General features: G+C 44.1%; 1 protein-coding gene across 3 annotated transcripts in view; it reads right to left on the bottom strand.

Moving 5' to 3' along the window:
* The window catches only part of LOC126999992 (filamin-C-like), a 140,504-nt gene that overhangs the window by 10,365 nt on the left and 103,377 nt on the right, over positions 1-26,762 (bottom strand). For all 3 annotated transcript variants that reach the window (XM_050863342.1, XM_050863343.1, XM_050863344.1), the window contains 16 exons: positions 15,909-16,061; positions 15,139-15,360; positions 14,793-14,938; positions 14,309-14,477; positions 13,653-13,874; positions 13,321-13,417; positions 12,708-12,804; positions 12,326-12,455; positions 9,810-10,031; positions 9,309-9,586; positions 9,031-9,148; positions 8,488-8,625; positions 8,001-8,174; positions 2,337-2,476; positions 885-1,088; positions 394-592 (listed from right to left, as the gene is read on the bottom strand). In XM_050863342.1, the coding sequence (XP_050719299.1) occupies positions 394-592; positions 885-1,088; positions 2,337-2,476; positions 8,001-8,174; positions 8,488-8,625; positions 9,031-9,148; positions 9,309-9,586; positions 9,810-10,031; positions 12,326-12,455; positions 12,708-12,804; positions 13,321-13,417; positions 13,653-13,874; positions 14,309-14,477; positions 14,793-14,938; positions 15,139-15,360; positions 15,909-16,061 (2,709 nt within the window). The remainder of the gene's footprint in view (positions 1-393; positions 593-884; positions 1,089-2,336; positions 2,477-8,000; positions 8,175-8,487; positions 8,626-9,030; positions 9,149-9,308; positions 9,587-9,809; positions 10,032-12,325; positions 12,456-12,707; positions 12,805-13,320; positions 13,418-13,652; positions 13,875-14,308; positions 14,478-14,792; positions 14,939-15,138; positions 15,361-15,908; positions 16,062-26,762) is intronic.

Raw genomic sequence — 26,762 nt, 5'->3', positions numbered from 1 at the left:
AATAATAATAATAATAATAATAATAATAATAATAATAATAATAATAATAATAATAATGACAACAACAATAACAATAATAATAATAATAATAATAATAATAATAATAATAATAATAATAATAATAAAAATAATAATAATAATAGGAAAAGAAAACACAACTATGAAGGCTTTTAACAACCATAAAAAAATCCTTAGTACACATTTCTGAAAAGTTAACTTACCCAAAACATCAAAGATCATAGTTTCCTCCCACACACAACAAAGCCAGGATAAAATTTTAAGTCCTCCCCTCCCCTTCCCGCCCCCAAAATAAAATAAGAGAAAAAAAAAGTTCCTAATTGTATCCCTGAAAATGAAGTTCACTCGCAGTCCTAACAGATCCTAAGTACCCACCCACGACATCCTCCTCGTTGAAGGTGATGTTGACGAAGTGTGGGATGGGTTCGTGCGGGGTGAAGGTGACGTCGTAGAGGCCGCGGGACCTGGCAGCCACCTCAGCGCGCACAGAGGCCTTGGCTGTTGTCACCACCAGCTCCAGCGTGCCCTCACCGGCTTGAGACGCGTCCACGGTGAAGGTTACAGGCCGATTCACCTGTTTGGGGGAGAAAGCAAGGCGTGGATGTTCAAATTGGTGCTAATATTACTCTCTCTCTCTCTCTCTCTCTCTCTCTCTCTCTCTCTCTCTCTCTCTCTCTCTCTCTCTCTCTCTCTCTCTCTCTCTCTCTCTCTCTCTCTCTCTCTCTCTCATGACAAAAGAAAAACGAAAAATGAATGAAAAGAAATACATATATGGTAAAGGAAGAAAAGGTGCCATCATATGTGTGTGTGTGTGTGTGTGTGTGTGTGTGTGTGTGTGATGAAACAAAAGTCAGGTCGAGACTCACCTTACTGTGGTCGAGGCCGGTCACCTGCACCTTGGTCACGTCGTAGATGTTGCAGGTGAAGGGTGAGCCGCCGACGCTCTCCCCGTCCATGATGACGTTGACGGTGTGCGGCCCAACCTCCTGCGGCTGGAACTCGGCGCTAAGCTTGTTGGGCAGCTCCCCGGACACCTTGATGGGAACGTGGCTTCCAGAGGGGGACGTCACCTGCAGCGCCACCATCGAGATGTTATGCCAAACTATCACCACAACCAGTAACAAAGTTATGCCCTACCATCACCACACCCACTCAAAAAAGTTTTGTTCAACTATCAACACCAAATCACAGTTAATATCAAGTATCACCACAACCAGTCACAAAGTTATGTTCAACCATAAACACACAAAATCGCAGTTATGGTTGATCATCACTACAACCAGTCGCAAAGTTTAGGTTAACTCTCACCACAACTCAAAGATAAGCACAACTCTCACCACAACTCAAAGATAAGCACAACTATCACCACAACTCAGAGATAAGCACAACTCTCACCACAACTCAAAGATAAGCACAACTATCACCACAACTCAAAGATAAGCACAACTATCACCACAACTCAGAGATAAGCACAACTCTCACCACAACTAATCATAAAGTTAAGATGCACTATCGCCACAACCACTCAAATTATGTTCAACTGTCACCACACCTAATCACAAATGTCAGCTCAACTATCTCCACAACTAACGGCAGTCACGCACTTACGCTTATCTCTCACCATTATATTGATCATGAAAGTTGTGTATAGCTATCGCCATCAACCCTCAACTATGCTATCTCTCACCATCGCTAATCATAAAGTTGTGTGTAGCTATCCAAATCAACCCTCAACTATGCTATCTCTCACCATCGCTAATCATAAAGTTGTGTATAGCTATCGCCATCAACCCTCAACTATGCTATCTCTCACCATCGCTAATTATAAAGTTGTGTATATCTATCGCCATCAACCCTCAACTATGCTATCTCTCACCATCGCTAATTATAAAGTTGTGTATATCTATCGCCATCAACCCTCAACTATACTCTCTCACCATCGCTAATCATAAAGTTGTGTGTAGCTATCCAAATCAACCCTCAACTATGCTATCTCTCACCATCGCTAATCATAAAGTTGTGTGTAGCTATCCCAATCAATAACGCTCAACTATCACCTCAATCAATCCTACAGTCGAGCACGCTTTTCACAACAAGTCACAGTAATGCGTAGCTACCGGCACCATGCACTAACCACACCCACTAATCATCAATGTCGACCACTTACCATAAACTGATGTACTGTAAACATATATGCTTTACCAATCAACCAATCAGTTCTACAATTATATGAATCAACCGATCCCTAACACACCACTCATTCATGTGTTTTATAGAGTATGTGTCCCCCCATCTCTCTCTCTCTCTCTCTCTCTGACCTGTACGACGCAGTGGGAGACGTCGGCGCTGCGGGGGTCGATGGTGATGGTCGCGGGACGTGCCAGGGAGGACATCTTGAGCCCCGGCCCGGAGATCACCACCTGGCTGCTGTCACTCACGCGGCACTTGAACGGCGAACCTGTGCCCAGCGAGGACCACAAACATGATTTAGTGTAGTCTACCTTTATACCAACGTGCTTTCTTGTATCTATTTCCTTTATAATGACTAGAATGGAAACAGACTACGGGCAAAAAAGATCATATCAAAATAAAAATAAAATCCCGCAACACGTCGCTGCTTCCCGGAATAAAGATGATATCCCTCCAAAACGGCATTCAAATCTACTTCCAGAGGCGTCCTGACAGTCCCGCCCTCACAGAATTTACGTCGTAGAAAGGAGGAAATGCAGTAGAAATTGGAATACTTTCACATCAGCCAACACCATAAATTTTAAATGGTCACGCTTTATCATTTACATCGTTTAAGGGGGTTCCATCGTTTCCTTGTAGCGCATTCAGTTTTACTACTTTCAAACGCGTTCAAATTCCCATGCCACGATTAAACATTGTAAACTAAATTAACTAATGTAAACAACTTCGGTGGCACGCGCAAGCACACACACACACACACACACGTGGAGATGATGCGAGGGGAGAGAGATAAATGAGGAAAAAAAATATGCAAGCGAGAGGGGTGAGGAGAGAGGCAATGATGAGGGGAGTCGTGAGAGGAAGAAAACCATAAGTAGAGGGGAGAAAGGAAGTGGAAGATGAAAGGGGATAGATAGGGAAAGACAATTGCTAGCCTAAAGTATGGATGGGAGGGAATCGTGAGGAGATCAAATGAGAAGCGTGACTGAGTGATTGTAAAAAATATAGAAGGGCAGGAAAACGAGGGATGGACGAGGTACAGCTAATGGAAGTGAAGTGAGTAACAGGAAGCAGAGCAGGACGAAAGAGCAAGAGATAAAGCAACGTGATATCAGAGAGGGAAAGGTTACTACTGGGTGTGCAGAAATGAAGGCAAAGGAAGGAGAGGGAATGAGATGCGGAGAGACGCAATGTGAAGAGAAAAAAGAGGAGCATATAAGGAATGGCATACAAGAGAAATGGACGGACATGCAGTGACAGAAGACAGTAAAGAAGAAAATAGATATGCTGATAGTGATTTGAGTAAGGAGGTGATGGAAACAGTAGTGATGATGCAATATGGTGAGTGGAAAGCTCGGGAGATGGATTTGAGTATGTGAGGAAATAAAAGGAGCATATAAGGAATGACATACAAGAGAAAGGGACGGACATGCGCAGTGACAGGAAGACAGTAAAGAAAAAAAAATAGATATGGAGGGAGGAAAGAGTAGGAACGGAGAAGGGAAGCGGGAGGACGGAGGGCATGGAGAGGAGAAGGATGGAGAGAGGAAGGGAGAGGAAGGTGCAGATTGAGAGAGAGAACGGAAGAGCATGGTAAATAGAAGAGAGGAGGGAGGTTAAGAGAAGAAGAAAGGACGGAAGGAAAGTGGAATAGAGGAGGGAGGAGGGGCAGACGGGGGCAGACGGAGATGCGATGAAAGGCCAAGGAGGATGGGAAGTATAGGGGGGAGCCAAGGTTGCAGAAGGGATGGAGAGCGGGGACGGATGGAAGTGGGGAGGGGGAGAGGAGACCAATACTTTCACTACCTGTATATAATCTGATCCACTGACCTAAAACGGCCTTCTGCTGCTAATATTAACAACCCGAGGGAAATAACAACGGACGAATGAATAAATAAATAACTAAAGCATATAACTAAGGAGAAAATGCATCATAGGTTCCCCACATTTAACAACCGCAAACAAGGAAACGCCGGAGTGCATTTTATCATCCACAACGACAACCATTCGTCAGCCTCAACAAGTGTATCTTCTCTTTGGGGGAGATAAACGATGCCATTGTTTTCCTCGCCATTGTCCGAGTCGAGAGCGGCGCAGTTACCGTAATTACCTAAGGCATTATAACGGCGTAGTTTGAAGGGATGCGTCCATAGCTGCTGCTGCAATGTCTCGGTTTGCGGAAAGAGAAAAAGTTTGCATGCACCTATGAGCGATTTTTATCATTGTCAGTTATCTTTGTGTTCAGGAGCGCACGCATTCACTGTTTGTCGTAACTCGTGTGAATGTATGTGTGTGTGTGTGTGTGTGTGTGTGTGTGTGTGTTATTCATTAATTTAAGGCTTGTCAACAACACCATCGGCATTTACACTGATTCACACTAACTAGTATCATATAAAATACTATACTACTACACTACTACTACTACTACTACTACTACTACTACTACTACTACTACCACCACCTACTAACAACAAAAACAATAATAACAACTTCGCAACGTATCCCGAAATTAATATTCACAGTCAGTCTCGCGTGAAGGTCAAGCGGTCAAGGTTGCTTAACTTTCCGTGGAATCTTTGACCTTTACTGCTCTTTATTAGTGCGTCAGGTCGCTTGGTTCTCCTTTCGCGTCAGTCGTCAGTCTCTTTCTATTTCGCGTCAGTCGTCAGTCTCTCTCTATTTCGCGTCAATCGTCAGTCTCTTTCTATTTCGCGTCAGTCGTCAGTCTCTTTCTATTTCGCGTCAGTCGTCAGTCTCTTTCTATTTCGCGTCAGTCGTCAGTCTCTTTCTATTTCGCGTCAGTCGTCAGTCTCTTTCTATTTCGCGTCAGTCGTCAGTCTCTTTCTATTTCGCGTCAGTCGTCAGTCTCTTTCTAATGACGATCCAACGGCGTCATATGAGCCACGACACTCGAAAACACTTACTAAGGTTCACTTACTAAGGTTCGTATTATAAGACATTTCGCCGCCCAAGAACACACATTTGACAAGGCTTTCGTAGGAGTTGTGAGCATTTTCAGGGGTAGTTTTATGACCCTGGTGGTAGTGTGACCCTTCCTCTGTACCGTGAACCCGAAGAAACACTCATTAGAATCCGACTAACCCCCTCTTTGACCTTTAGAAATAGCTGATGTAAGAAGCGCGTGTCTTATAATACCAGCCTTAAAGAGGGAGTACGTACTGTAAATCGTCGACTCCATAGTGTACGATCACATGACTCAATGAATGGCAACGGCGCTCGATACACACTGAGATGGGTTTGAATCATGTAAGTAAATAGGTTTCATTCACACCTGGAACACGCTTGGTTTTCTTTCGTTATGGTTGATTCGCTCCACAAACTACTTGATTTGCACTTTGACTTGATTAATTACCACGTATATATGCTTGAACATCCTGTAAACAAGCGATACTCCCAAAAAGTTTGATTTACGCTTCGAACGGTTAGGGTCACGCGTAAACAGGCTTGGCGGAATTCCATACAGTCAGGGTAGGTATTCTCAAACGCTTCTGACTCGCACATCGATATCCAAAGACCGAAAAGGAGATTAATTGGGTCCTCATGAGTGTTTTTTCCAGGTTCATAGTACAGGAGGGCCACACTACCACCTGGGCAACTAGAGTAATCCTGGAAATGCCTCAAACTCCCACGAGAGCCTTCTTCAGTGTGTATATATGGGCGCCGAAAGGTTTGAGCATACAGGCCCTGGTTCGCACTAAAGGGGGGTTTATTGACGCTTCGATAAACTTGATACACACGTTAGAAGGCTTGGTTATCCTATATAGCCTACAGTTCGTATTCGCATTAAGAAGAACTTGATTTACACATATTTTTTCAGGCTTCTGATCTCACAACTTTGAAAGCCATCTTGTCCGTCACTCGTCTCACACGCAATAAAACACCGTTGAAATCGCAAAGGGAAGTAAACACATTATCAATAAGACTTTTTTTCCAATAAAACACCGTTGAAATCGCAAAGGGAAGTAAACACATTATCAATAAGACTTTTTTTCCATCTTTTGATCCCATCATTTTGCGTGCCAACTTGTCCGTCACTCGTCTTCTCACACGCAAGGATACACTTATTGAAGTCGCCACACTTAGCCACACTACACCACCACACAATAACAACAGTGATAATAATAATCAGAACTGACCATCCCCACCACCATCACCCTCATCGTTCTGCTCCTCCACATACGCCCCCATTGCGAGGAGCTTCGAGGACTAACTACACCGGACTGAATAGAGACGCAGACAGGAGGGGCGGAGAGACAAGCGAGGGGGTGAGGGGGGAAAGTGGGCACGAGCTGGGCTGACATACGCACGCACACGACCCCCCCAGCCCCCCACCAAGGACGAATCGGACTGGGAGGCGAGTTTCAGATTCCTCTTTCCACTTTTTGTACCCACCTCCCGTTTGTTTTTTTGTTTTTTTCTTCCAAGCTCTCAGTGGGTGTACCAAACAGACACAACACCTAGTATACAAGGTCTGTAATGCACACTTGCTTGTCACTGTTGTTACTACTACTACTACTACTACTATTACTACAACACTATACGACCATCACCACCACTACTACTACAACTACTACTAATGTTACTATTACCACCAAAAACATCACCACCACTACCACCACCAACACAAAACAACATGTGCTGCTGCTACTACTACTACTACTACTACTACTACTACTACTACTGCGGCTGCTGTTAGTATTGCCACCTGCGTATCTTCCGTCGCACGAACTGACTGACTGACTGACTGGTTAAGTTGTGAAAATTACTCTTTAATGCTTATGGCGTAATGATTCCACCTGCGACAACAACAGTTTGGTCGGCTGGCACCTTACATCACATCACCATCAACACCACCCTCACCATCACCGCCGTTACCACTAAACCGCAGCTTTCGATAACGAGCTCACGGATGGCGAACACATGACCACCGCCGCCACGTGCAGTCTCCTGTGAGCTTATCGTTCATTGTTCTTTATGATGATGATGATGATGGGAATTTGTGCGTCATTGTGTGGCTTACGTTTTTTTTTTTTTTTTTTTGCTTTCATATATTTTTTTTCTCAATTTCCATTTTTATTTGAACACAAGTGGGAAGCCTTTTTTTTTTTGTCTCAGCAACATATACATACTTACCAGTCCACTTGAGCATTCACTGTAACCCCCCCCCCCCTCCCCCCCAACAACTCAGTACTCCATAACCACTTTCATGTCATAACTCACTTCAGCTCTCCTCCCTTTCCATGTCTCATTTAACTCATTACTACACCCTCCTCTCACCCCTCCTCTTATAATTTATCACAGCATCAGTACTTCCCTATACCACCAGTCACCACACCTCATTATCACCACTCCCTACCTCCTCACTTCATCACTTCTATATCTTCCACATTATCACTTACCAAACCTCATCATCAGCACTCATTTAAGTCAGTCTCCCTTGCTCACCACTTATCATTCCCTAGCTCTTCATTTCATCATTTATCACGGCACATCAGCACTCCTATATCCCCCACTTTATCACATATCACCACCACTCACCATCCTCACTCACTCAAATCCATCTCCCTAGCTTACCACTCACCATATTGCATGATCACTACTCTGTTTCCATCACCTCCTTACTCAAATCACTATCAGCATTGCCTTCATCCTCAATGTGTCTCCCGTATCTCAACACCCATTATAATACTTCACTTTCTCAACCCTCCAATCATCAGCATTCAACACTCATGTATCCCCATATCTTACAAAGAACTCTCAGCACTACTCACCAGGGACAGGCAGGCCGTTGAACTTGACGGAGAGGGTGTGCACAGCTGCCTCCTTTGGCTTGAAGTTAACCCTGAACCGTGCGTGCCCCTCCGACTGCACATAGTTGGGCACATTGCGGCCGTTGACTGACACGATGATCTCCAGGTTCCCCGCCCCAGCCTGCGATGCATCGACTGTGTGGCAAGAGAGCAGAAAGGAATGAGGAAATTGGTCAGCTAGGAAGGAGGATGTCAATACGTTTCATTACTTTGAGCTTTCACTCCTCTAACCAATCCTACATGTCACTCACATTAATTCTACATGTCATTCATTAATGGGGTGGGTGGTCACTTCAGATGTGAGATGTATGCACACTGAGACTGAATCCTCTTCAAGACCAAATATATAGGTAGTGGATTCTTATGGCTTTACAAGAAGTGGTAGAATGTGAACTTACATCATAAACATGAAGTGCATTTAAACACGTTAGGTAAAGAAAATACTCACTTGAAAAGTACACAGGCTTCCCAACAATGCCAGCTGCAACTTCCGTCACTTTGACCTTGTTGGCATCATAGGCCTTGACCAGGAAGGGGGAGCCTGGCACCAGCATGCCAGCAACTCTCACCTCCACACTGTGATCACCTGAGGGAAAACACATGTAATTCTAAGACAGAAGGTAATTCAAAGTAAACTGTTTTCACTGTAAATTCATGTGCTTTTAGCAAGTATCATTTCTTAACATGTACAGTACTTAGTGTGTGTGTGTGAACAGGGATGTGGCCCTTTCACTTGCTCAACTGTCTGTGGTCCCTCAGCCTTATATGGCATGGAATATAGAGACAATCATGAAATTCTACTTAACATTCCAGTAAACAAACACTTAATAAATCTATATAGAAATTACACATGCACCCTGCAAAGCTAAGGATAAAATAAAGTTTTCTATAAAGGATAAATAATGCAGGATTCAGGAGAGAATAAGAAGACAATCATACTTTGTACAAACACATCTGCCTTACATGGGGGAAAAGTAGGAAAAAGACTCACCAACTTCTGTTGGGGTGTAGTCCACCTGCAGTTTGCCATCTTGGTTCGTGGAGACTCGGGGCTCCAGGGACACACGGGAGGGGGACATGACCTTCACCTCCAGTTGGTCCACAGTTGCCTGCCAGTGTGTGGAGATGGAATGTATTGATTAAACTGAATCAGTATAAAGTCTGTGGACTTTTGCCCTCTTCCTACACTATTGGTCCAAACAACATCCGAGATGAAATATAATGTATCCACATGACCAAGACGGAAAAAAAACAGGATAGTGTATTGACCTGGGAATCAACAGTGAATGTTGCTGGTTGGTCAACAGGGACCTTCTCCAAGCCAGAGCCGGCGACTGTCACACGAGACACGTCCACCACGTCACAGGAGAATGGAGACCCGGGCACATTTTCCCCATTGAATTTAAGCTCCACCACATGAGGCTTGGCTTCCTTGGGAGTGAAGGAGATGGCATAGACATGATTGCCTTGAGCCTGAGCACTGGTGGGCACTTGTCCATTGTTGACGGTCACCTCCAAGTTCCCTGGGCCAGCATTGTTTGTCTCCACTGTCAGCAATGAATGGATCTTAATAAATAAATTGTCATAGAACCATCTGTATTGGATAATAAACTGTACTTACATTTTCAGTTAATCTCTGGTCTCTGAAATAGCTAGAATATCATTTTACAATATATTTAAAAGAAAGAAATGAATAGAAATCACTTTCATGTTGGGAGCTACAACATAAGCAGACAACTGCAGGACTTTGGTGTTGTGTGGTGGACTTACCCAGGAAGGTAACGGGCTTGGCCACCATGCCCCTGTCAACTGGCCGCACCTTGATGGCTGTCACATCATACACCTTGCAGCTGAAGGGCGAGCCTGGGATGGCCTCACCTCCATAGGCTACATGGATGCGGTGTTCCCCAGCGCTCCTTGGTGCGAACTCCACCCGGAAGGTGTGGTCACCGTTGTCCCTGACCTGGGCCGCCACCGGAAGTCCATTGGGGCCTATAGTGACGCAGCCAAGTTAGTGGGGCACTAGGCTACAGCAGGCGAGGCGAGGCGAAGGTGGAGAGAGGAGAGGCTTGTGGTGTCTGTTTGTTCACGCAGCATAATTCATGGAGACTGGAGGGCCCGGGAGGCAGGCGAGGGGTGGGGTGGGGGTTAGTTAAGAGGTCAGTGGTCATCCTCCTACTACTGAGGCACTCTGGAGGAGGGAAGGAGAGGGGAGGGAAGGAGATGGGAGGGAAGGAGTGGGTATGGAGGGACCAGGAAGGAGGGGAAGGAAGGATCAGGAGGAAGAGGATGGAAGCGGATGCAGGGATTCCTACCCAGATGGAGTAGGAGCACGAGTTAAATATCGTATTAGAATCATGAAGAAGGATGCCTTTGTAACAGGTCACCAATGCGTCACACGAAGTCAGCTTGTCCCATTAGTGACATACTCTGCCAATGATAATGTCTTGAAAAAGTCACTTTGAGGAGCAAACATGAAAAATAAAATTTAAGTCAAGGAGGGAAAAAAACAAGCATGATGTCACCTCAGCGGTCACCGTGGTCTGAAAAAAAGATATAGTGAAGTCAGGTCACAGGTCACTTGTCACAACACTCACTGCAGAACAAACCCATCAACCAACACCCACCACCTTGATCATAACACCTGTGAGGTTGTTGACAGTTATCTTGGACCATGCTCACTTAATGGGTTACAAACTATAGCAAGGGCAAACTGAAGCATGCAATTGATGGCACACACGAGGCAGGGGGTTGGGAGGGCCGTGTACAGAGCCACTTCCCAGGCTAAGCTAACTGGTATACAAGTAAGGGTTAGTAGATTAGTAAGCGCGCTGGTGTGCCCGTGGTCGCCCTGAAAAAAGGAAATATATATATGTGTAAAGGAGACAAATGAGGCTTTTAAATGGAAATAAGAGAAAATGAAAAAAAAGTATATTATTTAGAATTCAGAAATGGAGCTCTAATTGCATCATTAATACGAATACATGGACTGTGAATAATCTACATGTTTAGAGACAGAATTAGTCCCAGTGAGTGATGGTGTAGGTGGTTCCATGCATCATGACGGTGACAACACTCAGCTCTGATCACCACTACCTTGCAAAATAAAGTTTAAGGAATATGGTGGATAATTAGGTAAAAATAGAATGATAATTAGAATCAACAAAATGAACAAATAATCAGTTGAGGGTATCCAGCGACCACATCACAACAGCTCCATCTAGAAGTGTCTCTGTCACTGTGTTTGCAGGTTGCTGTATATATATGCAAAATGGTTCATGGAATTAATAATGAGTTTAACCATCTGCATTTATTTCATAAAAAAATAATAATAAATGGAAGAGACAGGAAAGATGAAGAATGGAAAACAGCAATGCAAGTCGTCAGGAATGCAAAAGCAAAACAGAAAACTTGGGACAGGGAAAGGAAGAATGAGTTTGTGCTTGACAAACAGAGTGACAGTGAGCAAGAAGATGCAGTGGTGCTGTTTGTATCATGGAATTGTGTGTGTAAATGTTTTGTGGCTCAGCATAAAAAGAACAAATACTCAGGTACTGAAACAAAACAAGAAAGCTAGTGCCATGCTGGAGAGGTCAGGGTGAAGTACAGTACAAAAAGAAGTTCTGGAGGAACTACCTCTGTAAAATCATATCACCACATAGAACAGAAACCAAAGATCTGATTATAGGATATAAGAATTCCAATTCTTTAGTCTTGAACTAAGGTTCAACACTTTAAATAGTGAACAAACATGGCCAAGTTTGGTACTAGCAGACATGTTTGTTTAGCTATCAATATAAATACTGAACAATATTATCCCTCTAAAATCTCAGAAACATCAGTTAGAGATGGTCATACGAGCTATTACAATGTTTGCACTCTTCCTTAAAGCTGCACTTAACATTGAAACATGCTGAAAAACCCTTTCCCCCTATGGCAACGAGCAAATCAAACTCAAAATTTCCTTAAAAAAAAAAAAAAAAAAAAAAAAAAAAAGCAGCCCATGAAGTCTGCAATGACTTCAAATAATCTCTTTAATATTATCATCTTTTTGTTCATTTTCTCAGTGTGTTGGCAAAATAACTGTAAAATGTTTTATTTTTTGTGTATATAAATGGAAGTAGCAGATTATGTATCTATGATTAATCATAATAAAGAAATGTTTTCCGAGCATTTCCAGGAAGCTGAAAGAGTTTGTGTGCTTAAACACAAGACACAATGAAAAAAGGTGTCCTATTTTTCCTAAAGATTTGCAAGACAGTTTCTGGCATTATGGTGAGACTCACCCTCCACAGACACCTCCACGTCCTCCACAGATCCTGCGACATTGGAGATAGTGAAGAAGGATGTCTTGCCAACAGCAGTGGCTGCCAAGGACTGTCCACTCACCACTATTCTGTTGGGATCTGCCTGAACCTGCAGGATGGAGGAAGAGGTTTGAAATGAAGGAACATTAAGGAAGGATTGGGCGACTATAAGGATACAAATGGTGAATGCTACTAATGAATGGCAAGGCTTTTCTGTCAATAGGATATTCAATTTGCAGGCAGCTCTTAAGAGATGTAGTTACTGATCCTATAAATCTGTACGATAAATAGATATTTTCACTAAATAAATTTCTGATTTCACTGAGAGAAAAAAGTCTATTTGAAATCTCAAAGAACAGACCTTAGCAACAAATGGGGAGCCTTGCACAGGTTCCTTGTTGAAGGATATGTTGATGGAGTGGTCAATGGCCTCCAGGGGAACAAAAGACACTGCAAACCTGCAGGAGACATCAGGAAAGTTTGAGAAGCTTGAAATGATTCATCAGAACATAGAAAATAAAGAAAAGGTAACATTAATATTAAGATGATTTCTGTTGTCATTTACAGAAATTACAAGTGAAAATGGAAACATTTGTTTTTATTTTCATTTTGGGCAATTAATAGTGAGAATGAAGAGGTTAGCATGGATAATATTCATCATTTTAACCCCTTGACTGTGGATTTCCTACAAGAAGATATCACCAAGCAACAGAAACGGAGCAAAAAGTGGCTGCTACAATTCAATGAAGAGAAATGTAAAGTCATGCACCTTGGGAGGGGATATCCAGTACACCAATACCACAATAGAAACACTCCACTATCCACCACAGAAGCAGAGAAAGACCTGGGATTATAAGTTCACCAAGCTACCAGTGAAAGCCAAATCCGTGCCAATCGCAGCGGACGGGTTAAGATTACTTCCATTTCCTTTGAAGACACTGAATATGAAGTGTGGTGGTTAGACAAGTACACACCTTGCTGAGCCCTGTGGGTGCACCTGGGTTGGGATGTTCCTGCCTGCTGCACTGATGCTGATCTCCAGGTTACCTTCTCCAGCCTCTGATGCATCCACTGTAAGGACACAGGATTAGCACATCTCTTGTACCACCATCATTACAATACTTACAAGCACACTAACATTAAAACACTAAAAGCATACCATTACCACAAATCAATACAGCAACAGCTAGTAAATCATATTAAAGTATATCATAGGATCCATAAACATTCTTCAGGCTACAAAATAATGAAAATACTACATAAGAGTGACTGAAAAAAAAAAAAACAATTGACTGTCTCAACTCACCCACAAACTGGAGGCTTTTCCCAATGGCTCCCCGGGGTAGGTGGGACACTCCAACCTTGGCGGCATCATAAACCTTGCAGGTGAAGGGCGTGCCAGACACAGCTGATTCGTTGTAGTTGACGATGATGGTGTGGGCGCCCACCTCCACCGGTGTGAACTCAGCAATGAAGCCAGCCCGGACGCTGCCAGACACACGCACTGGCAGGGTGGTGTGGCTTGGTGCTGGGGGTGAGTAAAGGGTGGAACTGTTAGATTACTGCTACTCACTAGGCTGTAGTCTATTACATGATCTAGAAGGGATTGTAGCAAGACAGTGGGAGAGGATTGAAGAGAAAGTTGTATTATTGCTAATAAATGGAACTGCAGCTTTTATTATGATATTTTGATAAGTTTAAGCTTAGGAAAAAATTGCTTTAAAGAAATTTGTATATTTGCATTTAACTGAAGATATTTATTTACAAAGCTGATTTTTAACCTTAAAAAATTTCATCAAGACTAGCATGAAAAAAAAGGTTTATACTGTATGGAAAAGCAATATGAGTGTAAATCAAATAAGTTTTAAGAGACAGTCCTCTGTAATATGGAAACGGCAGCAAATGAATTGAGAGAGCTCCATCAACATTGAGTCAAAAGGCAGAGAGCACTCTTGTCCTTACTCCTGACAGTGACAGTGAGTTCAGCTGATCCTCCCCCGTCCACAGAGATGTTGAAGGCTGCCGGCTTGGACACAGGGATGAGCTCCAGGTGACGCAGTGTCAGGCTCACGCGGGAGGTGTCCGCCACACGGCACACAAAGGGACACCCACGCACGGTCTCACCGTTGAACTAGGAAGAGAAAGGTTAAAAAGTAGTGTGTTTGGTCAGATAAATGTTTTGGTATACATTAAGAGCTTGTGTTTATGGAATATATATATAACCTGGCAGCCATCTCTGTGCTATGGAAAATACCAGGTGTGAGAGGTGTTTGTCAGTGATGAATAAAATAATACTATAATAATAACAATAACAATAATATAAATATAAATATAAATAATAATAATAATAATAATAATAATAATAATAATAATAATAATAATAATAATAATAATAACAATAATAAGAGTAATAATAATTATCATTATTATTTATTGCAGTGGTTACCTTTATGTCAATGGTGTGGACCTTGGCGGTGTCTGGGGTGAAGGAGACAAGGCAGCGGCCGCCACCCAGCACCTGCACGTGGTTGGGCACCTCGCCGTCGTTGATGCTGATCTCCAGCTGCCCCTCGCCGGCCTGGGACGCGTCCACTGCGGGGAGACAACACATTGGACGCCACCACACTGACACGTTATCTACCGTACAGTTTATCAATTGATAATTTGCTCCCTGTTATTTTCTACACTTAACTTTTATTGAGAAAATATTATGAAAAGGCCTATAGACAGTCCCATGACAACTTAGTAAACATCAAACTCTTGGAATTACAACTAGCAGGCCCCAGACGCACCTCTGAACTGGCAGGGTTGTCCCACCACGCCGTTGGGCACATCGGACACCCTGATGAGGCCAGCGTCGTAGGCCTTGGCGATGAAGGGCGAGCCCTGCACCTTCTGGCCCGCCACCGCCACGTCCACCACGTAGGAGCCCACCTCCGTGGTCACGAAGGCCACGCGGTACACATTCTCGCCGCTCTCCGTCAGCTGGTAGGACACGGGGCGCTTGGCGGGACCTGCGGGAGGCGGACAGGTGTCAAACATTTCAAAAATAGGATGGTCAGCTTAGTGCAAGGACAAATTTGAAGGATTAGATGATAAAGTGATCGTTTTACGCCCTGAGTGTGTTTGATGTCTATATAATACTTCATATTGCTGCAATAGGCATTTACAATTTAGATATACTATGCATCGGTAAATCACACTGATGAATGTAATGCAACTTGAGAATATGTTTTATCCAATTGGAAACAGAACGGGTTAGAAGTGTGTGTGTGTGTGTGTGTGTGTGTGTGTGTGTGTGTGTGTGTGTGTGTGTGTGTGTGTGTGTGTGTGTGTGTGTGTGTGTGTGTGTGTGTGTGTGTGTGTGTGTGTGTGTGTGTGTGTGTGTGTGTGTGTGTGTGTGTGTGCGCGCGCGCGTTCGTGCGTTCGTGCGTGTGTGTGTGTGTTGCAGTAAATCAATCTTACGTAGTTACAGTAGCAAACAGCTCATGCATGTTGTTAGATATATTTCTTCTTAAGGATACTCAAAAAGATAAAAGACTCGACAGGATGTGATACTTACTGACGATGTGGACCTGGATGTCTTCCTTGGACACATTGGCGGCCGAGATGTCAAAGGCGGAGAGCTGGCCGGCCGGGAAGTGCTTGATGGTGTCCCCGAGCACGGCGACGCGCGTGCCGCTGCCCTCCATCACCTCCACCGTCCAAGGCGACCCTGCAGACGAGAAAGAAGGCTTGTAATTAGGACTTGAAAATACATAATGCTGCTTCATCAATCCAGAACCCTTTCGGCCCAAGACTAAGTATATATAAGGTGTAATTAAATAGGACTGGAAGATAGCCATTACCTCTCTCAGTTACTGACTTCCTTGCGACCAAGAGAGGAAAATATATATTAAACCTAATTAGATTCTCTGGGTATGGTTGTTGTGCAAATCACCTAAATATGAAGGAGGACAACAACCACATGCCAATAATCCTGTCTGGCAAAGGGTGGTTATAAGATTTCGATGTTGCATTCAATCACGGTGTTGCAATGTCCTTATTATCGTGCTGCAACTGCCTCCTCCTCCTATAGTTAGTCCGATTTTGTCATTCCATCTCTCCACGATCAGATTATTAAGCCTCGCACAGCACATATAAGGATGCAGCTTTGCCACTTTCATTTCCGTGTAAACCGCCATTCACACCCTTACTGTTACGAAAGACGAGGCTGAATTCACACTGAGGAAGGAGGAGAGTAATACTGACACACACACACACACACACACACACACACACACACACACACACACACACACACCCAACAACAACTAACGAATACCGTGACGTGCTTTACGATTACGGTTTTTTTTTCGTTGAAGAGAAAGTAACATCATGACCGGTTAACCGTTTGATAATCACCCTTTAGCATTTAAGATCCCTGTACTTTCTATTTTATTACTGGAGACTTTCTATGGGTACCTGACGACACCTGGGGAAGATAATCTGTGGTAACCTGGATGTCCACTGTCCCGGGGTAATGGGTTATTTCACGCCACAGACTCAAGGGCCAATGTGCCGGAGATGAGTGCCTTGGCTACGCGCAGGTTTGACGTATGCCCTCAACTTTAACTTTACCAAACAGAAAAGTCTTGGAAGTGATATCCATAATGAGGAAGGGATCGAGTTTTCCTGCTTCCTCGGGTCCAACAATAATAGGTCAGCAGCTCAAGAATTCCAGTTAACATTATAGGGCACTGGTCACTCCACTTAGTACAGTTCACGGCCCAGTAATTCCACTTCCCGGTCTTCAGTTGATATACAAAGACACACAAAGATAAAAGGAGTCTATAAGAGCCCAATAACCCACAAGACCAAGTTATTTACCATCTGTCTTTGCCCATATATCTAAGCTCCATTTGAACCGAACATAAGGATAATAATAGTCTATACAAGAGCCCAACAACTCCTGAGAACAAGTTATTTACCATCTGCCTTCACTGCCCATATAGCCTTAGCTCCATTTGAACAAAGGGATACAAACAACGCTCTATGTGACGCAACCAGTGAGCGAAGGCGATTCATATGCCGCGCCATGCAGGGGAAGGAAGGACAGGGTTGGGGAATGGGACGTGGGTGACAACCAAGGAATCTAGAGAAGACTCCTTGCTGGCTAGAGGTCAGGGAGAGGATGGAGTGAAGGCGGAGGACGTGGGAAGGAGAGGAACGATGGGGGAAAGGATGGAGGAGAGGAGGAGAAAATGGGAAGGAGAGGAACGGTGGGAGATGAGATGGAGTGAGGGTGGAGGGAGTGGGAAGGAGAGGAACGGTGGGAGATGAGATGGAGTGAGGGTGGAGGGAGTGGGAAGGAGAGGAACGGCGGGGGAAAGGATGGAGCAGAGGAGAAAATGGGAAGGAGAGGAACGGTGGGAGATGAGATGGAGTGAGGGTGGAGGGAGTGGGAAGGAGAGGAACGGTGGGAGATGAGATGGAGTGAGGGTGGAGGGAGTGGGAAGGAGAGGAACGGTGGGAGATGGAGTGAGGGTGGAGGGAGTGGGATGGAGAGGAACGGTGGGAGATGAGATGGAGTGAGGGTGGAGGGAATGGGAAGATGAAGAAAGGTGGAGGATAAGATAAAATGAAGGCGGAGGAGGGAGTGGGAAATAGAGCAACGTATAGGGATGGTCACATTGGATGAATTTCACAATGGATTCCAACTACATATTCTCAAAACGCCAACATATTTTAGAAGACCTTAATATGAGTAGAGAGTGGTACTGAATGTTATTTCGATGAAGATTCCAAACAAAAATATCTCACAACGTAAACACATTGAAGAACAGGCGATAGAGGAATTACATGAACTCTTAAAATGGCTGCTTAAGATACGATATGGCCTCCAATTACGAAGAATATGGGTAATAAAAAAATATGGTAACTGTCATTTCTCTGCATTCTTACGCCACCCCGGACAGACATTGCATAACATCCGTGCATAAACAAACAAATAGCGGGGGGGTTGTTCCTTCCTGTCGGTGGGGACTGGAGCACACTCGCAACAACAATGACGCCATACAAAGGAAAGTCTCCATAATGATAACTGTTAACGAGGGAAGAGAAGGGAAGGGAAGGGAAAACGGAGGGGAAAGGATCATTCTCATTCCCGCCCGTTGTTATTATGGAGGAGAAAACGACGGCTCTTTCTCTTCGGTAATGGTTGTTTCGACAGAGAGAGAGAGAGAGAGAGAGAGAGAGAGAGAGAGAGAGAGTAGATATGAAATGGGAAAATGAAGGGAAAGAATAAATGATTGCAGTCACTGGTTATTAAGAAGAAAACGGAGATCGAAAAACTAACGTATACAATTAAAAAAAATACATTTGGCGGTAGTTATGTCAGAGAGAGAGAGAGAGAGAGAGAGAGAGAGAGAGAGAGAGATACTATGACTACGACGTGGGGGCGGTGAGAGAGGCTTGTGTATTACCAAGTTTGAGCATCGTGGGGTGGATGGACGGCGGGGGGACGGAGAGACGTGGATGCTGCAGCCTGGCCGTACAAGGTGAGCGGCGGGGGAAGGCTTAGAGGTGCGGGGGATGGAGTTACGACATGGCGAAATAGGATGAAGGCAACGAATGGCAGGATTGAGGAGAGGGCGGGGGTATAGGGGCCGTGCAAATGAGGAAAATAAAAAAAGGATAAGTGGGAAGAGTGAAAAGGGGATGCATGATGTAAGTGACGAGGTTTAGGGCAGAGAACGAATGCTGGAGTGAGAGAAGAGGAGCCTGAAACAGGGAAAACGGGAAAAGAAAATGGTAAATGGTGAGAGATGGAAAGGGAAGAGTCTAAGAAGGATGAAGAGTAGAAAAGAGAGAATCTAGAAGGAGGAAGGAGGCGAGACAGGGAATTTAGAGTAAGTAATATGACATGAAGGATAACGATTGTGCGCATAATTATGAAGGAAAAATAAACAAGACAGAGTAAAGGGCAAGCTGGAGCGAGACTTCAATGCAAGAAGATGGAGGAGGAAGAGGAAGAGAAGGAGGGATGAGATTAAGAAACGAGACAGGAGGGAGGTAGAGGATGACAAAAACAAGACTTGCTGCTCCTACACACACACACACACACACACACACACACACACACACACACACACACACACACACACACACACACACACACACACACAACCACACAGAAACCATAAATGAAAAAAAATATATAGCCAAAGGTAGGGTGAATGTGAAAAGAGGAGATCGCAAAAAATAGAAGAAATAAACATATCAATCTATATATGTAACAAATCAAATAGGTAAGTAGAAAATCCAAATAAAGGAGTATATAAAAGTAAACGAGAATATGGAATGGAAGGAAAATGGTATGAGAGAAAAAGAAACGCGGCGCAAATCAGGCGTGGAGCGAACAGGTGTGTTGCAGAAAGTGGGACAGGTGAGGAACGAAGAAAAGCTCCAACAGGTAAGCTTGCAGATCGTGCGTGACCCTCCCCGGTCGAGTGAATTAATTACCGTTGCCGCAGGTGACGTCAGAAGGGCAGGCGAGCAAGTGGTGGGGCAGGTAAGTGAGTCATGCCCGCCACGCCCACCACCACCACCACCACCATCATGACCACCTCCACCTTAACTCCAAACCCACGCCCTTCCCTCCCTCCTCCCCCTCATCACTCCATTAACAGATGTTGGCCGCAAGATAAAAGCTAGTACATCATTATCTTCCACTGATTTGATAAGGAGAGTGTGGACTTAATGGCTACAAGGAAAGGTAAATGTATTCGTTAACTTTGATAATTATCTTGTTTCTTGGTAAAGCGAGGGTAAAATATACTGCAAAACCCATAATGGTGTGTCCGTTTCAACCGAGGAAGAGCTTCAAAGAGACTCAAAGCGAGGCTCCTAAGGTTCGTATTTTCAGGCACATTCAGCTCTGACAACTAATATTTCCAAAGGTCACAAAGGAGATTAGACTGGCGAGTGTTTTTCACATTTATGGTGCAGAAGCATTGTCAGACTATCACTAGGCTCATAAAACTACCCACGAAAATACCCACAACTACTACTTTTTTTTTTTTTTTTTTTTTTTTTTACAGCCGAGGAGACAGTGCAAGGGCGTAAAAAAAGGAAAACAATAATGAGAGAAAAAAAAGCCCGCTACTTACTGCTCCTAAAAGCCTTGTCAAATGTGGATGTCTAAGCCCCGAAATGTTGGAGAGTATGGGCGGGAGTAACACACCTTGAGCTCCAGACTCGACTGTCCTAATTCTACACGGTCCAATTACCTTGAACTTTTCCTTGCTTTACTTCCCACTCATTCTTCATACCACACGAATATCAACACAACATTCCTTCTCTTCTTATAGAGTTGTAGTTTCAAAAGCGACTCAACTCATTCTTCAACACCATATGAATTTCAACACAGCATCCATTCGCGTCATAAAAAGTTGGCGTTTCATGCGATTCAACTCATTCTTCATACCATACGAATTTCAAAACAACATTCCTTCTTTTCATATAAAGTTGTAGTTTCAAAAGCGACTCAACTCATTCCTCAACACTTATGAATTTCAACACAGCATCCATTCGCGCCATAAAAAGTTAGCGTTTAAAATGTGATTCAACTCATTCTTCATACCATACGAATTTCAAAACAACATTCCTTCTCATAGCTATAAGTTGCCGTTTCAAATGTGATTCAACACTACATGGTCTTTGCTGCCTAAGGATACAATACAATAGACACTGTACTATAAGAATGTGATACAAAGAAGATAATGTTAGCCGTGAGGAAAGGCACAAAGACACCCTCCTGGCATGAAGAATATGATGAATGGAGTGTTTGTGTTCCTATAAGAATGTGTCACCTTCCTGCTGCCCTTCATTCCTCCCTTTCTCCATTCTTCTCCTACGATGTACTCCCTCACAGCCGCACTCAATCGTTTTATTACAGTTTACACATTCAATACTCTTAATTAAATGCCACACGTAGATGTAACAAATAACAAAAGCTACGTATAGAACTTTTTGTACATATACTTAAAGGAGAAAAGAGGAGGAAAGGAGTACAGAAAGACACAGACACAGACACAAACATACATACATACAGACATACACATACACACACACAATGGCACCTTTGTCTCAGGCGACGACAATAACGACAGGTAACAACGCCATTTTGAAACATCTTATTATGCTAAACATTTCCTCTGACCTTGCACGTGCACGCATAAGTTGGCATCGCTGGATCTGACAAGTATTGCGCTATTCCCTCTTGTTGCGATTTTCTCCTTTTCCCGAGTTGGCATCGCTTGTGTATTGCGTTATCCCCTTTTACTATACGGAATGTTGCGAATTTTCTTCTTTTCCGAGTTGGCTTCGCTTGTGTATTGCGTTATCCCACTTTCGCTATACGGAATGTTACGAATTTTCCTCTTTTCCGAGTTGGCATCGCTTGTGTATTGCGTTATACCCTTTTACTATACGGAATGTTGTGAATTTTCTCCTTTTCCCGAGTTGGCATCGCTTGTGTACTGCGTCATCCCCTTTTACGATACGGAATGTTGCAAATTTTCTTCTTTTCCGAGTTGGCATCGCTTGTGTATTGCGTTATCCCACTTTCACTATACGGAATGTTGCGAATTTTCTTCTTTTCTGAGTTGGCATCGCTTGATCTGACGTCTGTTACTTTATATCCTTTTTACATTACGAACTACTGCGAATTTTCTTTTTACCTAAGTTGGCATCGCTTGGCATGACGTGTACTGCGTTGTATGTCGTGTTGTGCTCATACACGATGCGCTGAGGCTATTGTACCGCCACAACAGACTGCGCCCTTGAGGAAACAGGCTGACGAGAAGGGAAGGTACATGTACACCCACTTCTTGGAGCATAAGTACACGTTCCTGGCTAAGTGCTGAGGGTATCATTAAACCACCGTAACAGACTGCGCCCTTGAGGAAACTAAAGAGAAGGGAAGCTACATGTACACCCACTTCTTGGAGCATAAGTATACGTGCCAGGCTAAGTGCTGAGGGTATCATTAGCCCGCCATAACAGACTGCGCCCTTGAGGAAACTAAAGAGAAGGGAGAAGGGGAGTTACATGTAGCATACCAGCGGCCCCCTTCCCTACGTCTCTCCCTCTCTCCCTCCAAGTCCTTTCACGTGACCTCCCTGACTCCCATACTAGGAAGCTGGGAGGTCACGGGAGACATGCCGCCGCAAGACTCCCTCAGGTCATGCGGCTGTCGGGTCACGGGGTCGTCACGCGTGGAAATCAGAATCACGAGGGGTCACGAAGGGTGCAGAGGAGGTTTGGAGGGCGAGGGTGGTGTTTCAAGGCGCAGAGACGACGAAGGCGGTGAAGGGTTGACGTACAGAGCTAATGAAGGCTTCTAAACGGTGGGTAGATATTAATTGGTATTACAAGACACTTTGCCATCTCACATCACCTATTTCTAAAGGTCAAAGAGGGGATCAATCGGGGTCTAATGAGTGTTTCTTTAGGTTCACGGTACAGAAGAAGGGCTAAACTACCACCAGGGTCATAAAACTACTCCTGGAAATGCCCAAAACTCATATGAAAGCCTTGACAAATGTGTGTACTTGGGTGAGAAAATGTTTAGTAATGCGGCCCCAAGAGTGCATGAAAGGCTGAGTGGATGAGGTTTCGGGAGCTTGACTTACACATATCCACTTTTGATTAGGCTTTCGTGGAGGTTGTGGGTACTTCCATGAGTAGTTTTATGCGTCTAGTGAGAGTCTGACAAGGCATATACACCATGAACGTGAACAAACTCTTGAGAACCCGACTAATCTCCTTTGTGGCCTTTGGGAGAGAAACGTGAGAGCCGAAAGTGTCTGAGAAAACAGGCCTTAGAGACGTTATGGTGGATAATTGCTGTGCAGATATGATAAAGGTTTTTGAACGGCGGGTAAGATATATTACATGTCAGGTTAGTTAAGTTGCATATATAGGAGGTTGGGTAGGTGGTGTGTTTTGGGAGTCTACAGGGTCGTATTACCAGACATTTCGTTGCCCTTGTTCACGTATTTGACAAGGCTTTCGTAGAAGTTTTGGGCATTTCCAGGAATAGTTTTATGGCCCTGGTGGTAGTTTGACCCTTCTTCTGTACGATGAACCTAAGAGAAACACTCATACCTTTAGAAATAGTTGATGTGAGGAGCGAAAGCGTCTTAAATATAGATCTAAGAGTCGTCGTACGCGGTGAGAAGTTGTTGTACAGAACTTATAAAGGTTTCTGAAGACTGCATTTCCTTTTCCTTCTCTTCCATTCTATTTTATTTTATTTCCATCCCGAGCCACGTGCATGAGAGGTTGGGAAGGTGGCGTTTCAGAGTCCCAGGGTCGTCGTAAGCGGTGAGAGGTTGTTGTACAGAACTTATAAAGGTTTCTGAACTGTGGGTGGGTTTATGAAGGAGCAAGATCACGAACACCGAGCCACGTGCATGAGAGGTTGGGAAGGTGGCGTTTCAGAGTCCCAGGGTCGTCGTACGCGGTGAAACTATTGTCGTGTAGGATGAGATTAAAATCGTGGTTGGTTGCCTTTGGGACTTGTTATAGCGTCTGAGGGGACGATGTTTGTTTGTTTGTGTGCGTTGTCTGCTGTTTTGGGTTATTATTATTTGTTGGTAGTCGTGTTGTGCATTGCCTATTTTACATTATGTGTATGTGTGTGTGTGTGTGTGTGTGTGTGTGTGTGTGTGTGTGTGTGTGTGTGTGTGTGTGTGTGTGTGTGTGTGATTTTGGGATGGAAATAAAATAAAATAGAATGGAAGAGAAGGAAAAGGAAATGCAGTCTTCACCACAACCACCACCACCACCACCACCACCACCTTACTTCACCTCGCCAATCTCATGCCTCTTAAAATTCAGTCCTCATTACCACTACTTCACGTTACCTCACCTCACCTTTACCTCCTCATATGCAACCCTCACCTTCACTACTACTACTACTACTACTACTACTACTACTACTACTACTACCACCATTACTACTACTACTACTACTGTTACTACCCCTTGATACCTCACCTCACCTAACCTCCTTCAATGCAACCCTTAACACCACCAGCGCCGCCACAGCCCCGTCCCGTCACCCGCCCTCACCTCCACCTTTGGCTCGCGACGCCCCATCAACCCTTTCCACATCGCCGCCGCGTTTCCTGCTCACCACGCTCGACCTACAAACAGCAGGACTCCCGCTGCCTCTGCCTTGACGACCTCTGCTTATGGGATTGTTATTGTTCTTTCTTTTAGCGGGAAATCAGACAAATAAATGGATGAAAAATAAGAACGTCCGTAATGTGATGGTGGTAGATTTGAGGAAGAATAATAGTGATATGGACAGTGCATTGTAAGACGGCAGATCATAAAATAACATTAGAATAAGCTTGAAATAGGTCCACAATATCAACATGAAACAAATGCATCTTCTTTTCCATTCGTTTTGGTTTATAATTTACTTCTACAAATGAAGAATACAGACCAACGACCGACATTCATATTCGAGGAGGTAACATCGACAAGTACCTCAGAAAACAGTAAAAAAAAAAGTGAGGCAAAGAAAATTCCCGGTGTGTTGCTTAGTAAACGCATCACAAAGTACAAAGGAACCTCATTCACTTATACAAAAATAAAGCTCCACCAACCAGCAAAACACACATATGACTCTTCTCCCTGCACAACCTTGATGCACCTGACAGCTCGTTAGTGAAGTACCGAAGGATGACCTGGATATACCATGGCTCTGTTCTTTCGTATAACAATGGCTCATCATTTTTGCCTTTCGTTCTTACTCTTGCTATTCTTCTTTTCGTACTCCTCTTCTTCCTTCTCCTCCTCCTCCTCCTCTTCCTACTCCTACTCCTACTCCTACTCCTACTCCTACTACTACTACTAATAATAATAATAATACCACTATACTGTCTGTCTCTTCCGTGTCCCTTGTCTCCAGTTCCTTTCCTTTTCCTTCTTTTATCCCATTACCTTGCTTCGTCTCCTCATTTGGGCACGCACGCTTACGGCCACTGTGGACTCTCGACATTAAAACTCCCCTCCCGTAACTAAGCACCGTCATTAGTTGCGTCATAAACTCCCGCAGGGGTCTGTAAAAATGGTCAGGTGGGGACGAGTCGAGTAGTCTGTCCGATGGCTCACTAGCGGCAGAGTGTGGTGTTTGGAATGCGAGGCGAGGCGAGGAAGGGAGCTGACATCATCGTGAGAGGTGTCTTGATGAGTTTATGTGGAGATTGATACTGTAGATAGATAAATAGATGCGTAGAGAGAAACAGAGAGAGGGGGAAGAGGATAGGCTGAGGATATAAACAAAAAGAGAAATATGAGGAAAGAGGATAGATGAATATATAAATAGAAGGGGAAGAGGAGGGGGGAGGGATAAAATAGAAGAGGAAGAAGATGGAAAGGGATAGACAGATAGAAAAAAAAAAAGGAAGAGGGAGAATGAAGAGATTGATGAATGAAATAAAAGAGAATGAAGAGGGAAAGGGATGGAGGGAAAGACAGATAAAGAAAGAAAGAGTGGGAAAGAGTAAGAAGAGGGAAATTAATTGGCGAGATAACAAAAAGAATAGTGAACAGATGGAATAAAAAAAATAAAAAAAACTGGAACAAACGAAGAGAGAGAGCAAACTAATTTAATGATAAACACCTGTTGCGCTAGTGGTGTGGCCGCCCCTCGGGACACGCACTACATTACCCCCGCCACAGGTAAGCAAGAAGAACGGGCAGGTAAGAACACGCAGGTAAGGCCTCATTTATATCCGGGTTGCAATACACGGACCAAAAACTAGTTGACTCTGGCTGGCTCTTCCCTCCTCCATCCCTAACCCCCCTTCTCTCCCTCTCCCTCTCCCTCTCTCCTTCAGTGGCCTCGCGCGTAACGGTGCCTGGAGGACGTGAGTCACCCTGCAGGTCACCTTCTCCAGCCGTAGGTCATACAGAGGTCATACTATTCCCTGACACTCACTCTCTCTCTCTCTCTCTCTCTCTCTCTCTCTCTCTCTCTCTCTCTCTCTCTCTCTCTCTCTCTCTCTCGTTATGTGATTTTTTTCTCGTTCTTTCATCCTTTCCTAGCTATTCATTTTTTCCCCTCTTCCTTCCTGTTATCTCGCCTATCTCTTTCTCACTTTTTTCACCCATCCACCATCTCTCTCTCTCTCTCTCTCTCTCTCTCTCTCTCTCTCTCTCTCTCTCTCTCTCTCTCTCTCTCTCTCTCTCTCTCTCTCTCTCTCTCTCTCTCTCTCTCTCTCTCTCTCTCTCTCTCTCTCTCTCTCTCTCTCCCTCTCTCTCTCTTCCTCATTATATACCTATTACTTATATATCTTTCTCTTCTTTATGGTTCTTTAATCTTCTTCCTCCTTCCTGACGAATGGCTCTTGAACTC

Source organism: Eriocheir sinensis, chromosome 17 (genome assembly GCF_024679095.1).
Source record: "Eriocheir sinensis breed Jianghai 21 chromosome 17, ASM2467909v1, whole genome shotgun sequence".
Taxonomy (NCBI): Eukaryota; Metazoa; Arthropoda; class Malacostraca; order Decapoda; family Varunidae; genus Eriocheir; species Eriocheir sinensis.
Note: the sequence above shows the minus strand (reverse complement) of the source record. Positions and strands in the feature narration are given on the sequence as shown.